The 15633-nt window shown below is 45.5% G+C and overlaps 1 protein-coding gene across 1 annotated transcript; it reads right to left on the bottom strand.

Moving 5' to 3' along the window:
* Positions 1-410: 410 nt before the first annotated feature.
* On the bottom strand, positions 411-15542 carry SLC24A1 (solute carrier family 24 member 1; the record flags this gene model as incomplete). The annotated part of the gene is made up of 9 exons (XM_082321347.1): positions 411-660; positions 1306-1472; positions 2328-2417; positions 2795-2995; positions 3661-3764; positions 5584-5670; positions 11602-11710; positions 12752-12814; positions 14619-15542. 9 exons carry the CDS (start codon positions 15540-15542, stop codon positions 411-413), a joined length of 1995 nt encoding a protein of 664 aa, XP_082177473.1.
* Positions 15543-15633: the final 91 nt, after the last annotated feature.

Genomic DNA, 15633 nt, shown 5'->3' with positions numbered 1-15633 from the left:
AGTGAAGTTCATTTATTTCCGTGAGTTGGAGCAGTTTAAGTAATTTAGAGTGTGTTCCTGAAAATATTTCCGTAATGAGTAAATATTCTGTGCTGAAAATCAGCCCTGTTAGCTTGAGGGGATCAGCCATACTGAAAACTTCATGCATCTATATCGTATCAGCCTTTCCACGAATGCCTAAACATGTATGGGGTTTGATATGGGTCACTTCATTATCTGATCTTTTTTGATCCTAAAGAAAAACAGTAGAGGCTGACATACCATTTGAGATTTTTTTTTAGTATGTTAAAGATACTTTATTCTCAGTAAGTTTGTTATAATTCTGATTGCTTTTTCCAGTAGAACAATTGCTACCTTAAACCCCTTTTGATTTTGATGTACGCTTATATACATCTTGAAGTGTCCAAATGTCATACAGATACTGGGCAGGATATTATCTTGTCTTCTAACATCACGCTGATGATCAAAAATACAAAGTAAAGAGCAAACATAGTGAGGCCCAGCAGTTTGTTCATTTTCCATTTACATGCAGCGATCGAGATAATCACAAATAGGAGCATGAGAAAAAGGAGAACAATTGCACAAAACAAACCATTGCTACTGACTGCAACTGGACTGAGCCCGTTGAAGACAGAATAAAGGAACCAAGGAACTGGCAAACTGCAAGTAAAGGAAAAGTAATTGAAATAAATGTTTTGAGGCAGTTCATTTTCTGCATCATAACTAAGCAATTTTCCTAAACCGTTACAGAAAAAAATGCATGATTGCGTTCAGTATAACTCAGCATAAATCTAAATTGGATGTTGTTCGTGTCAAAAATTGCATTTGGATAATACTTGCACTATCATAATGCAATTCAAGAATCTAAAAAGGTTTTTAAAATAGTACCTGTGAATTAATTGTCTCAGCATGCTATAATAAAGAAATAAGTCCTGATGCTTTGCTTTTGAGAGATACAGGCACAGATACTGAGCCTTCATTGCATAGGATCTGAACGTCCGAGTGACTGGATAAGTATCCTGTCTGTAAATCTGTGGTGTTAGCCAAAGATTTGTTGCATTTTTGTCTTGAAATATCAATAATTTTCTGTTGATACAGAATTAGGTGAAGATGGTGGACTAAGTTACAAAAATCTGTCTTTCCTGGCTGGGTTAGGTTTTACAAAAAAAAAAAGTAACTGGTTGCCCAGCTGCCCTTCATTTAATTACAGCTAAAATGAAATTAATTAAGACCGTGTTTGGAATAAAAACAGCTAGCTTTGTATTGCAGAAGAACTGAATTTTTTTGCATTGAACTACTACTCACCCAACAGTGATATCGAAGATATTGCTGCCTACGGAACTGGAGACAGCCATGTCGCCTAAGCCTTTCCGTGCAACGATGACGCTGGTGATAAGGTCAGGGATTGATGTTCCTGCTGCCAGTATGGTTAACCCCATAATTTCCTCTGATATCCCAATTGTTTCACCAACCTAATAAACAGGAGGAAAGTCGGGTAGCTCTGTTAGTTTTGGAACCTGGAATTTAATTGCTCTGTGCAGCCTTTTAGGTTTTGTGCCATATTTGAGTTAAAATATTTTAATCCCCTTAAACATGGTAGTATTTTTCTGCTTTATAGGCTAAAATGTTAAATTTCATAGTGTATGTTGGTCTCAGATGCGCTCTATAGCATAGGGCATCCGATCACAGTCTTGCCAAGACTAAGCAAGGTGAAGTCAGGTCCTGTCCTAAGCTCACCTCCTCTGGATGCCTTCCACTTTTCCCTCTCCAAATGTAACATCAGCTGTGTACGATCCGAGAGCTTTGGGAAATGACAGTCTTTGGATTTATGGCTTGATCAACTACACTGTCAATGTGCAATACATCACTAAATACAAATTGCGGGTCTGATTCTACAAGATGTGAAGTATTATTTCCCAGAATACCAGGTGAACATTAAGGCAATGGGCGTTGAGATCATTTAGCATCTTCCAGAATCAGAACCTGTGTTTTCCTAGAATGTTAATTAGGTAAGGGATAATTATGTGCTGCACAGAAGCATTCATCAATGAAAAGGCAGTATTAAGATAAATCTTGACGGCATTTTTCCCTTCGCTGATACACAAATTCCCTTGGAAGCTCTCGAAAAAGAATGATTCTTTGTCAAATTGAAAAGAATGAAATTGAAAATTCCCTTTTGGCTTCTGACAAAACAAAGTTTCTACTGTTTTGATGGATGACCGCAGCTGTAATTCATCAGATAAAATGCCACTGTGACACTGTTCCCTCTCTCTCTATCTACGTGTTCTGAAATGGTCTTATTTGCAGAGAGAAAATGAGCCCCTCACCTGGTGAGCCCACCACACCATCAGGTAAGAGAATACAGCAATCCAGATGATGGATCCAAAAAACGTGAAGACAAAGAATTTTTTGGAGTCCTGTTGAAATCAAGTTTGAAAAGAAAAACATGGAGAACTTTCAGGAAAGTTAACAATCCCCAGTGAAAATTATTCACCTGAAACACCTCACTGCAACCAATTGCTTTAACATGGATCCTGGTGTCTCTAATTGTATTCGGTTTTTGTCAGCTTGATTAGATGACCAGTAGTTGCTAGTCTTTTATGGTTTATTAAATTAAGTCTCTGGAACTACGCTACACTGCAGCTGGGGCTCCTGTCCCACTCCCTGCAGCATTAACAGCACTCCAAGTATGCCAAGACTCTCGACACAGAAAAACAGAACTGGGGACTCTTGCCGAGAGGAAATCTATAGTTCAGTTAACGAACCCAGTGGCAGGAGGAAGATAGATTCTTACTGGGTTTCTAACGTCAGGCATAGTGCTCCAGAGAGGGAAGACAATGGGAAAGAGGAAAAGGTAAATTGCTTGTTTTTTCCTAGTTTCTGGCCATTCAAGAGATAATGGCTCATCGTTTTCGTCATCATCTGTGCTGTCATCGTCGCTGTCTTCCTCGCTCCCAGAGCTGCTGTCTTCTGAGGTATCGCTGTCTGAAGAGGGCTGCAGATCAGAAAAAAGAAAAAAAAGCCAATATGTTTGCACACTAATGAGGAGCTGCACAGCATTTATTCACCAGGGCTGTGCGTTGGCAGAGGTCACGTTTGTAACATGGCTGAGGGCAGCCACAGCCCACATCTTGCTATTGTGGGACAAAATCCAGGCATACCCTATCTCAGTGCCTGTGTGTTATTAATTAATTTGTATCGGTTAACTAGAACCAACTTTTAGACGGGGTTTTGACACAAATGAAACATTTACTGTCTCTTTGAAAACCTTTCCTCATCAGAACAGCCAAATTACAGCAACTGAAAGGAGGGATTAGGGAAACAAAACAGGAACACGTACTGATGAACACGGGACAGGCAGATACTCGTATCTTCCCGTATGTTGGAGTAGTCCTCTGATCTCGGAAGAGTCATTTGAGGAGAAAATACTACACAGTATCACTTGGTGTCATATTTTGGACTTGATTTGTGATATAGGCCAAAATGTTTCAGCTAACACCTTAATATATCTCATCACTACACACACAGTCTATTTATAGTTGCCAGTTATGGGAAATGGGTTGGGTCCTGTCCCAAAAGCTCTGGAGAGGTAAGAAGGAAAGCACACGTGAATTTTGGTCTGGACTGAGTGCTTATTGCCTATGATACTTATTTCAATACCTGTCCATCTTGCGGTGCATCTGTCTTCTGTTTGTCTTTGCTGGGTTCGGAATCACTGGCAGGAGTTACCTGAACGGCGCTCGGTGCCTTCTTTTCCTCTTCTGCTAAAGGCGGTAAGAAGGGATACTGCTTTCAGTCATCTTAGCATCAGGTAGCCACCTTCCCCTTGATCAGCAGGGAGGTTTGAGCTTCCTACAGAAACGTGTAGCCTTTCATGTTAAAAGCAGCCTGATTGCTCAGGTTTTCTGTTTGTCTTCTGTGGATTGTGAGTAGTAAAAGCCAGGCAGGATCTGGCCCACCTGGTGTAGAATGATACCTTGATGCTCCTATGACCTGTCTGAAACTGCTGTAAGTAGCACTTGTGTAACAACAGGGAAATGCTAATTATCTGATCTACAACTGATGAGTGTTTCTTGGTCTCAGTCCGGATTCTGAAGATCTTATTAAAGCCATCCTTAAAAGCCAGAAAGGATGTAAAGCTTTGCTTCCCCTTTTTTTCTAGTAGAGCATGACATTCTCCAGGGAACCGATATTCTTCGAGGCTTCTGAGAAGTGACTGTTAGGTGCTGCCAGACTTCAATCCCTAATCATTTGGTAGGTATTCAGACGCAAATAGGAAAGTGCTGACACATACAAGGAAATAATAACTGCCATGTCCTCTGTGCTGTTCCTGTGTTAACCTGCGTAGCCAAGAGGAACACAGAAACCGCGGCACAGAATAGTGCAGAAATACGGAAAACACGGAGCAGAGGTGAGAGAAAATGCTTGGTTTTCTGCCTGGTCACAGCAAGGGCCCTTTTCAGACTGCTGCAGTTTAGGTTAAGGGATCCCCTCCATATAAAGAAGGCTGTTAAGTCAGTAGGATCATGTTATGCCATGAAATGTACTGGGATGGGGCATTATAGGGTATCTGATCCTGAACTGGGTAAGCTGGTCCAGTCCGGTGCCTCACGGCGGCACTAGGGAGCAAGCCTAGAGGGGAGATTTTCAGAAATGTATGTTTTCAGTGAGTGCCATTTGGGATTTCTGAAACCAGGCCATAAAAGAGTTCACCTGGGATGCTTTCAGCCCAAAGTGGGAGACAAAGCAATAATGCTTTTGGAATGTGCACAGCTCTACGCACCAACAAAGTTTGTGGAACACCTCATGGGGTGAAAATTCATAGTTCAGTGAAGTCAGTGTGGTGTTGGCGACTCACACCGAGAATTTACTTGTTTCTTAAACAGTGTTTTCCTCAAGTTTGGTCTCATTTGCAGAGGTGAGGCTCGATGTTGTGAGGTGCTCGGGCGCCTGCTGTACTGCAGCAGGGTGCTTGTGGAGGCAGGACCTTCCACGCAAAAATTTGCTTGTTTGGCAAAACCTGTAGCCCAGGCCAGCTGCTCCCTCCGGATCGGTGCAGAAAGCCTGGGTGTCGGTAGTGACGTAGAAAAAGCAAAAACTATTAAAAAGGAGGATGCACAGACCCTCGGGATCGTTATAGACAAAGCCAGTGCAGCTTTTGTCTGTGGAGGAATCTTTCATGCTCTTCTGCAAGCGTGCCAAATTTCCAAGCTAAAATGAAGGTACTTTGTTTTAACGAACACCTTATTTGCAGGGTCTACCAAAAACCAGCACAGCACCCAGCTGCTGTCTGTAATGCTCTGATTTCCCCTCTTGCACCCTTCTGGTTGCAATTTGCACTTTCTGGATGCTATTTCACCGACCGCTCCTAGACTCCTGTGGGGATGGCTTTTATTGCCCACTGTTAGCATATATCGATTGATTTCTGCTGCATTATTATAGCAGCCATCTGTGACCAGTAATAACAGAAAAATTGTGTTAGACCATAGTGTTTCTTTGCCAGCCCTTGGGTGTTGAGTGCCGGGAAGTTGAAGGATTGCAGTGCAAAACAAGGCAAACAGCACTGACTCTTCTTGCACTCACCTTCTGCTTTTGATCCTTGTCCAGCCAGACTCTCTGCTTTGACCTTGGTGATGTTGCTCAGGATGTCAACCCTGTCTTTAAATTTTGCTGTGGATGAGAAGGATGCGTTCATCAGCAGCGGTCAGCTGTGCGAAGCCCCCCTCCACCTGCCTCCCCCCAGCACACGCGCACTCTCGCGCCCCTTTCTTCTTGCCGGGATTGCAGTCAGCACTGACTTGTGAGTTGTCTTTCTGGCTGCGGCCCTAGGTTTTGGCTGCTGCTAGTTGATCATAGCTGTTATATTTAAATGCTTAGTACTATGGCAATTATGCCAGCCATTTGATAGGTAACCAATACTTTCATATTTAAAAGAGAATCTAGAGGGAAGAGAAATCCTTTCCAGTTCAGTAATACAGGGAATACCTATACTTCATAGGAAGCAATTGCAGAAAGAATAGAGGAGGAGTTTTGATGCAATATCATTTGGGTCCCAAAGGACTGCTGATTTTTTTCAGGCTAGATTATGTCCAAGCTAGAAATGACACATTCCTTCTGCCACGTGGCTGTTGAAGAGGCTGTTGAAGGTGCTGCTTGCAGCCTGGCAACCTGATGGTAAGGAAAAATAAACCCCTTTTATGTTCCAGTTATCTGGAAAACAATTGATTTCTCTAAGTATATGCAAGTGTCTCCTCTGCTGGAGTTGATCTAAATTCCTGGTATCCAGGTTCAACATGGTCTAGGCCACCCAAGAGATCATCTCCACCCGTGCAGTGTCCAGCACTTTATGCCTGGGACTGCTGAGGACGACTTCTGCTGTGGACCGTGCTCTGCTTTGCTGAGCTGCTTTATTACTGTTTTACAGGGAACTGTGAAACTCTGTGTGTGTCTCCACAGTTAGGTGTTGTGCTCAAATATCTTAACTCGTACTCTCGCTGAAAATGAGCAAGTCATTGGCTCAAAGAAAAGCCTCATTTTGCTCTAATCTATATCCTCTGTTGAGCTGCCTACCCGATGACTAAGCTGAGGGTTGCGGGGTCTGCACATGGGCAGTAGTCACAAGAAATTGGCCGTGCTATGCTTGGCTTGTGTGCAGGGCTGTAAATTAATTTCCTCTGAAAGTTTTATCAGGCTGATTTAATCTGCTGTACTCTTGACTGTGCAACCAGAACGTGCTGTTGTCATTTGCCTCAAGGGCAGGGCTCTGCCGCTTTATTCATCACCGTGATACCGAGTTAATAGAAGTAGCAGGTCCCAGGCCCTGAGCCATGCGGGCAGATCCACCGTTGTGAGCTGAACCTCGTGAAAATCAGTAGACTGTGGTATACGCCCAATAACTGGGACTGGTTCAGACATTAAGGCTTCTGGGGACAAGTCCTGTTCTGGTGCGATTCCTGTTGCCATCTGACAGAAATATTTTTCACCGATTGGGATTTCCACTGAACACTGGAATGGCTGGACAGAGATGAAACGATGAGCTCTTCTCCTTTGAAAGGCTGGCTGGGACTAAAGAGCCTGATTCTTCCATGCTCCTTGTCAGTATTGGAGCCTACCAGAGGGGATGTGAAGCACTTGGCTTCGTTCTCCCTCTACTGATGGTAAGCACAAGCGTACCCATCGGCGCAAGGCAATGAAGAGGTGACTTTTTGCTCCCGGTCTCCTCTAACCACTGGGCAACGCATCTTTCTGTTCAGCTTTTCCCAGAAGCTGTTGCAAAAGCTTCTGTCAGCAGGGTCAGGGCGGTCAGGCTCAGCCTGAAAGAGATTATAAAAATTCAAGCTCCTGGCTTTCTGCCCTTACCTAGGCTGCAGGCTGTGAGCGCCGACCCGAGCGGAGCCTGTGAGCATCTCTCTGTCAGGCTAACCAGATTAGGTCCGGGCCACTATCCAGTCCTCATGAGATCAGCCTCATTTAAAAAGGTGTTAATTCCTCTGACACACGTCACGCAGGATGGGCTGAGACTGGAAGAAGAGCTGGCTGTAAGCTGGCCAGATCTGCAGGTCAGCATGGGGAGGAAGGATATCTGTCAGCTCAGTCCCTGCTAGGCTGGGGATTAGCTGAGCCGGGCAGCGTGCTGGCTGTTTCAGCAGCCAGGGGCCTTTGCCGGCGCTCCGCAGCCCTGTGGGCTCAGTCCCCAGTGAGGACCGCAGTCCCCTGGGGCGTTCGCTGCCGGTAATTCTGCCCCGGTCTGAGAGCCCCTCGCTCGGGACGTGCCTGTGTCCAGGGGCCCTGAGATGCTCTTCAGGAAGATTCCCATCCTATGGATTGACAGCATCCAGGCTGGACTTAAGGTGGAAACTGAGCTTCTGAGTTTGGCTCTTATGTTTAATTAATATTTGGGCTCTAATATTTAATCTAACAGGACTAACTTACAACATGAACAGCAGGAAGAACTTTTTTCTTTAAAATTTGGCATGAACCTGGAGGATTTGGGGATGCTGCTGTCTAAAACCAGATGTAAAAGAAATCTCATGACTCCTTTTACCCCTTGGTATCATGATTCTCTTAAAACAAGTGACTGAATGCTAATGAAGCAAGGAGAAACTGTAGCTGCCTTCAGTCTTCTAGCTCAGCTCTAGCCTGCAACACTGCCTGCTGCTCTATTCTGGTCTAATTTCCAAAATCATTAGCTTGTTAACTGGGGCATACCGACAGTAGACAGCTCTGATAACCTTGCTGCTGGAGCCTTTTTCTTCATTCAAAAGTAAAAGCAGGCTTCTGTCTTCTTGCCTGTATGACTAGAATTTAAAGACTAACCCGATGGTAAGACTGGAGGTTCAGAAATGAGAGGGTTCCTCAGTTTTTCCAAAATCCTTGTTCCCTTTAATTCCCCAACAGTTCCCTCTGGTGTCTAGCTGGAAGGTCTTGAAAAGATCTCATGCTCTGCTTCTACACGCTTTCAGAGAAAGTGGGGAAAAGACCAAAGTTGCTAGAAATTCCTCATTTAAAAAAAAAAAAAAAGGCACTTTGAAAATCAAAGCTTCTATCAAAAATATAATTCAGGATGCAATGTAAATGTTAGAACTCCTGAAGTAAAACACCTGGTCTCCTGTAGACAGAGAAAAGGACTTAAGTAATGATCCCTTCCTAATACAAAAAGAAAAAACAGATATCCTGGACTTAATCCACTGTTCAAATGGGAATTTTTTTTTTCACACAAGAGGTGTTGCATTAGAAACAGTGAAACAAAGTTTGTATTTCAGACTTCTACTTTATTTCTAAGACCTTTGCCTCTGGAAGTTGGTTTTGGAGGCCCACTGCTGGCAGTTTTTCTGCATTTTGGACCCTTGCTGCCCTGAAACCGCTTCTGTACTGCCCAAATAAAATGCAACTGCAGCAGAAAGAAGGAAACCCTACAGAGATCCTAATTTGAGTAGATTAAGTTAGGAACTGCTGAGCGATAGTCAGTAACGTATTTCTTTTGTAGAGCGTTCTTTACCACAGCCTCTAAGTGCTGATGCTACAGGCATTGGCAAGAAGGAACAAGGACCCTTGAGGAAAGATAAATTGCTTTGGGATCATCTTTTCTGTTGCAGCCTAATTACAGAAATGTGTCTGGCACAGACAGTGCTGCACACACTGCGGAGAGAAGGACTTTGTGGGTGATCCGTGGGAGCCAGGCACCCAGCCGTCCTGAGGGTACCAACGGGCTGCAGTGCTCTTAACGCAGAGGCTGAGCTGGCAGCCCTGATATGCCTTGGCGGGACCAAATCCTTTTTCAGAGTCATCCTGGGGAAGTCACTTCATTTTTTTGGCCAAGATCCTCCAGGCACTTAAGTTTCTCAGTCTATTCATAAATGATTCCTTCTCTCCAGACTCCTTTTTCTTTAGGTACGAATTTATCAGGGTAAGGAGTGTCTCCTACGAGATACACAGCACCTGGGACATTGGTGCCTTGATTTTGAGCACTGTGCTGTTGTAATCTCAGTAACTTTCTTTAGCGTTATCCTTTCAAAGGAGCTGTCTCTGTTCTGGCAGTGCTAAGTGGAACAGGCATGTACCTGGGGCAGAGGTTTTGCCCTTAACTCGGTGGCATTATTATAGCAAAGGGTCTAAGAAATAACAACCTTTTGAAAAGCCTATAGCCTATCATCCCTGGTGTAAATATTAGACTTGCTTAAGTACCTATGGTCACACTCCCATCTAGTGGCTGCTGCATACTGAGACAGTAACTCAAATTCTGCCTAGCTGAAACAAGAGGGGAAGTTGTCTTTCAGAGAAGATCCGAACTGCCCCCCAGCCCCGTCGATTCAATATTCACAAGTCGTGGCAGTAACAGCCTCTTCAGCAAGGCCAGTGGCTTACAACTGCCTTGAAACCCCCCAGCAGTGTATTCTGGGTTGAGCTGGCTGGGGCAGCGCTGGGGCCCTCTTCTTGGCCTGGGTTGGCATCCTCAGGCCCCCACAACTTCTACTGAGGTCCCAGGGTTTCACCAAGCTGAGGACACCAGCCTGGACCAGAGGCGTGTGCTGGCCCGGGCTGGGCAGATGCTGCAGAGACATTTAGAGGTGCAGGAAGGATGAGAAGGGGCTGGAGGGTCTCTGAGGGGCAGCAGTCCTGCAGGTCTGGTACTTTCTGATGCTAAAGGCAATGGGATGTCCTCTTGTAAGTTTTCGGTTTTATTCTAGTGCTGCTGATACCACCTTTCGGGGGGGACAGGAGGCAAGGGCAGCGGAGCAAACCCTGATGAGTCTGGCTCTTGTTAGGCTGCTGTTAGTAATGTGATGGGTGCCTTCACTAAAATCTATTAAAGCAGACACTTATCTGTCTTGCTGTCCTTATCAAGCCTCCTTTGTTCCCTCGATCAGTTTGTGCAGCTGGGATTTTGATCTGGAGAGTCCTTTTTGTAACCTCTGCGATAGACACGAGAGGTGTTGAGCCGCTTAGCTTCAATCTCTCTTTGAATGGACAACAGATAATCTCTTTAGAACAAGTAGGGCAGTGGAGGGGCAGGGCATGTGCTGAGCTAGGAAAGAAAATCTAAAAAACATCTTTTTTTTTTTTTTAGCATGCTTCACCATTCCTTGGAAAATGAACCTGCACACTCTGTTTGTGTTACAGTGGATACAAAGCAGCACATTAAAAGTTTGTGTACAAAGACCCTGTGTCTGGAGATGTGGCTTCTCTGCACCCTGGGCAGTTTAAAAGAAGGCGTCTTAGTCCTGAGCTGATCAGGCCTTGGCCACGGGGAGTTGGCCCATTGCCTGCAAAGTGCTGTGGGTACAGTTTACCATGGCAGTGATGATACTGCAGTGTTGCAGGTGGGCTTTTAGAGGTGCTCGGCGTTGGTCTAAATCACATACGGATTGGCTTAACCATCGTAATCGGAAACTGCTGTGTGTTTTAGATCTCAGCTGGGACTTTAACCTCTGTCAAAATGATAATTCTTCAAGGGTTTTAACTTCTTTTTTTCCTCTTCTTCAGGTTTATGCCTTGTGAGGGGCTGTGTGCACAGCTGGGGAGGTGTATAGGTAACGAGCTCTCCCCACTTTTATTTTCCCATTATAAATGAGACTGATGGGTTGAGCAGCTCTTTCTCAAACATGTAGTCAGCATTGAGTGCTGCTGTTCGGAGGCTGCGGTGAGGTCTGAGCTAAGAAGAGGAAGGAAGATGTGACATCCTATGAGATGGAGGAAGCCTGTAACTTGTGTTTGCTGCTCCTGCTGTCAGAGGGTCAGCGGAAGATGGGGGACTGCAGTGACCGCCACTGCTCGCACGGACCCCAGCAACAGCAGCTGCTCCACATGCCCTCATCCTCCTTCAAGCAGCAGCTGCCACCACAGCAGTAACCAATTTGGCACAGGTAAAGTAGATACGGCAGGGCCAAAATGTGAGGTGTTTGTCCTTGCTAGCCATGGGATCAGATGGGGTACGTCCCACCGTTGCAGAGCTCCCCCCACCTAACGTTATCTGTGATACTCAGAGCTGCATTTCAAGGATGATCCCCACCACCCCGACATACAAAGGCTGCATTCCCAGCCAAACTGCTCTGCCCTCAGGGCTGCAAACCCAAGTCCCTCAGATGTGGAGCATTCACTCACCTCCTGCCAGCGGGTCCAGGGTGTGGATCATGAGCTGGAAGATGGTGCTGCGCATTTGAGAGTTGTGTAGGGAGGCTGAGCTGCTGCCTCGCTGTAAGGCTGATGCAGGCTATGGAAAGGTACAATGCAGCCGTCAATAGCAGTTTCCTCCTCAAAACATCTCCACCGTTGGTTCGCCTCTGCCCTGGGGATGCGTTTATATGGAGGCTGATCTCCCCAACCCAAGGAGCAGCCTCAGCATGGGTTTTAAACAGCCTCTGCATTCACGGTCACAGGATGGCTGTCAGTATCGAGTGTCCACAGCAAGAGACGTGCTCTTGATATAGCAGGCCAGCCTGCCCTTAGATAGATAAACGCAATGGGCTCACACGGGCTCAGCATCAATACAATGTTATTATAATAATCAAAGCACGCCGTGCTTTTAGTCACAAACTTGTTAATAACTGTGTAGATTTATACGCTGCTAAAAGTAATCCTACAGTCATGCCAAGTGTCCTGACTTAACTCGAAAGCCCTGGTGCTCTGTTTTTGTAGTCAACAACAGAGTCCTAATGAGCTTTTGACTGAACAGTTAGTACAGGTAGGTTAAGCACATAGAGGGACAAGTAGTATCCACATGCGAAAGCTAACACCTGTTATTTTACATACGTATGCAGCCACTACATCAGATAGATAGGCCTCTCCGCGCAATGACTGGCCAGCCATGGGGAAGACAAAGGGTCAGCAATTTAACCAGGAGCAGAGGAATGAGCTCTTCAGTGTTCGCTACGGGGAAGGACAGAACCTACCAGCTTCTGCTCTGGAAGCTCAGGAGGAAAATTGGCCATGAAACCAGGTAAGAAAAGTCATGCTCTGAATTTCTTTATGCCTGTTTAAAGCATCGAATGAATAGTACTCGGGTAGTCAAATCTGCTTGGGAAGCCTGAGCTGTCTCTTAATTTTTGTAAAAATTGCTTTGAGGCCACAACTCAGCCAGGTGTCCTCTTAAGAGAGCTCTGGATACTGTGCCAAGCATGGCAGGTTCTTTGCACAAGGTAGGATTCGGTCCAGGTTTCTTGACACAGAAGTTGACACCTTTATTCACGACCTGACATGGGGAAGGGTTCAAAATACGATGACTTCAGATCCCTGTAAAGCTGCTTAGACCTACCTGCAGCTTCCTCCCGTCTGCTGGCTTCTTTGTTCCATCATCTGCAACTGCCCCACTGCTTTTCTGCAGGCAAGCAAGAACAAAAATTATTGAACACCACTACTGCTTCACCTGCTTTTTCAGGATACAATGACAGCTCTTCAGGCTACTGTCTGTGAGAAAGTGGGACAGCTAATATGCATGACTATGCATGGATGCTACTGAAAGAGTTGAAGCCAGATGCTCTCCTTAAAACCACGTGGCCTCCAAGAGAAACAGAGTTCTACCTACAGGTCCTCAGTGATGATGCAGGTACCTGGAGGTGGACTCAAAAGGCCTCTGCCATCTGATTCCTGTAGCTATAAGCAGCCCCATACTTCAGCCCCAAACATCTGTATCCTGACTCATTTTCCAGCAGAGGCAGAGTAAAGATGCAAAAGGGTATTTTTTTTTTCCAGTGATCAGCATTACTTTCCATAAAGGTAATTTATTTTTCCCAAGGGTTAGGTCCAGCAGCTCTGTGTCATGCTACTATATGCTAGCGAGAGTTCTCTGTAAACTTAAAGTGCAGGGTTTTTTTCCTTCAGTCAGAAGGGCTGGATTCAATTTGTGATGATTGGTGATGTCCACAGAGTTGTATGGTACAGCTGCGATATCTTGCACGTGTATCCCACTGGAACGTAACATATGAGCTTTTAGGACTCCCAGCCACGAGCTGGGAGCTCAGCACTGGCTGAAAAACAGTGGCTTTCAGCATTGGCTGAAAGACAGACGAGGAGGAGAAAAGAAAAGCACTCTCTCAATTCTGCACCACTTCAACTATCCTCACCCCTCTTCCTTTCTTTCCTTAAATTATGTGGAGTGTCAAGACCAGAAGGGGCAAGGCATGCTTGAGTGCCAGTGCCAGACGTCTGACTAGTGAAGCATGCGAATGCCAGAGGACAATTTGAAATCTGATGGTCTCTGCTCGACAGTTGGCAGTAGCACAGGTCAAGAGGACAAAGAGGCAGTAGGAGAGCTGGGGAGGGACGGAGGAGGAAGAAGTGGACAGGCACACTCAGGAAGACAAATCCCCAAGTGTTCTGGAGACCATGTCCTGGCCAGATCTGCTAGTCCGAAAGGGTAATTGGCTCTGGGAATGCTTTCAGATACTGTCTTTGTGTAAGCTGTCAACTCTTCCTTCAAAGGACAATGAGTGAAGGGCCCTGGTCTCAAATCTGGAGCGTGTTGTTACAGCGACACACCAACACACAGCTCTGGTCAGCACGCGGGAATGGGATTTGGGCATTTCCATCTTGTTGCCAAATGCTGATTGGGAGAGGTGGCAATGGTTGCTAAGGGCTGCCAGATCCCCTTCTGTGCTGCAGACTGGGTAACAAGTGATACCACCAGCATCCCAGCAACACACCCAGCTTCAGGATGGGAAAAGAGAATCTCCTCCAACATCTCTCATCTGCAAGAGGCTTGGACAGCACCTCTTACCAGAAGCCTTTTTAACGCTATTTAACACGGAATTGTTCAGTCATGTTCCCAGACTAACAATGTGTTCCTGCAAGTGGGGGTTGTTTTTTTTTTTTTTTTTGAAACTCCTTTACAGCAACCAAGTGAGCAAAACCCCACACATCTTTGAAAGTGGATAATTGACTGCAACTGATATCAGTAGTAACTGCAAGGGTAGAACTCCCTTTTAGTGGTGTTCTCTAACTTCTTAGAAACTCTACTATCTAGATTGCATTTCCCTCATTTTATAACTGTAATTATTGACCAGTACCTGTATTCTGAGGTTTTGTTTGAATATGCACTTTGTGAAGGAGACGCAGTTTTTCTTTGTGGTTTACGCTAGAACGCATTATTTCCAACTTGCCCTCTGAACAATAAGGACACCAACCTTCCGTATATGCTCTGCTGATGCTGCCTGCACAGCATTTAGCTTCTTGTTCAGCTCCTGCTTCACCCATTGTTCTAGGTACACGTTCTGTTTCATAGTGAATACGTATGTGGCATAGGCAGTCAGTAAAAGGAGGCTTTCCCACCAATCAATGACACTGTCTAGGAAAAACAGGATGAGCATCAGTAAGTCTACAATGTAGAATGAGATGTCTCTAAATAAGGGCCACCATGTCAGGTGGAGTATCTCCCTTGAGAAGAGGGCACAGGTGCCAATGACAAAGAGGATATTAAACACTGCTGAGCCCACAATGGTACCGATGCCCACATTGCTGTGTGAGATGAAGACACCTATGAGGGAGGTGAAGAGTTCTGGTGCTGATCCACCTGCTGCCATGAAGGTGGCTCCAGCCACATCTTCAGAGATCTGCAACTTCTCTGTGATCACTCCCAAAGCAGGGACAAAATACTCATCACACACTATGGCCAAGGCCACAAATACATACATCATGCCAAAGATGTGAAGTACAACCCACCCTTGCCTGCGTTCTTCCACACTGAATAGGTCCTGGGGGTATTCTCCTTTGGACTCGTATGGTGGCTTTTCGTCTGGGTAGCTTTCACTGACATTTTCTCGCTGTGGTGTTGTATCCACTGATGCAGTGACGGGCACAGTTGGCTCAGGATCCACATATACACAGTGCCTTATTTTGGGTGCTGCTGTGAGATTGGCTGTTACGGCAGTCTTGTTGCTGGAGAGGTCCCTGGAGGTCACTTTGACAGGGTCCGTGGGTTGGGGTGCTGTGTGTGGTGCTGGAAGGGCAGAGGGGCTGAACTGGAGCTGATAGAGAGAGAGGACCAGCACTGTGGCAAGCAAGAAAAAGATTCTGTTCCGTTGTAGCCGCCTTCTCCGTGGTAAATGCATTTCCTAAAGGTTCAAAAATCAGAGCCGTGTCCAGAAGCCACTGAAGACTTCTCCTGATCAGCAATTTGTGTTTATATCCACCATCAGAGTT

Source organism: Platalea leucorodia (assembly GCF_965183815.1).
Source record: "Platalea leucorodia genome assembly, chromosome: 9".
Classification (NCBI taxonomy): Eukaryota; Metazoa; Chordata; class Aves; order Pelecaniformes; family Threskiornithidae; genus Platalea; species Platalea leucorodia.
The sequence above is the reverse complement of the archived record's forward strand: the minus strand, read 5'-3'. Positions and strand labels throughout refer to the sequence as shown.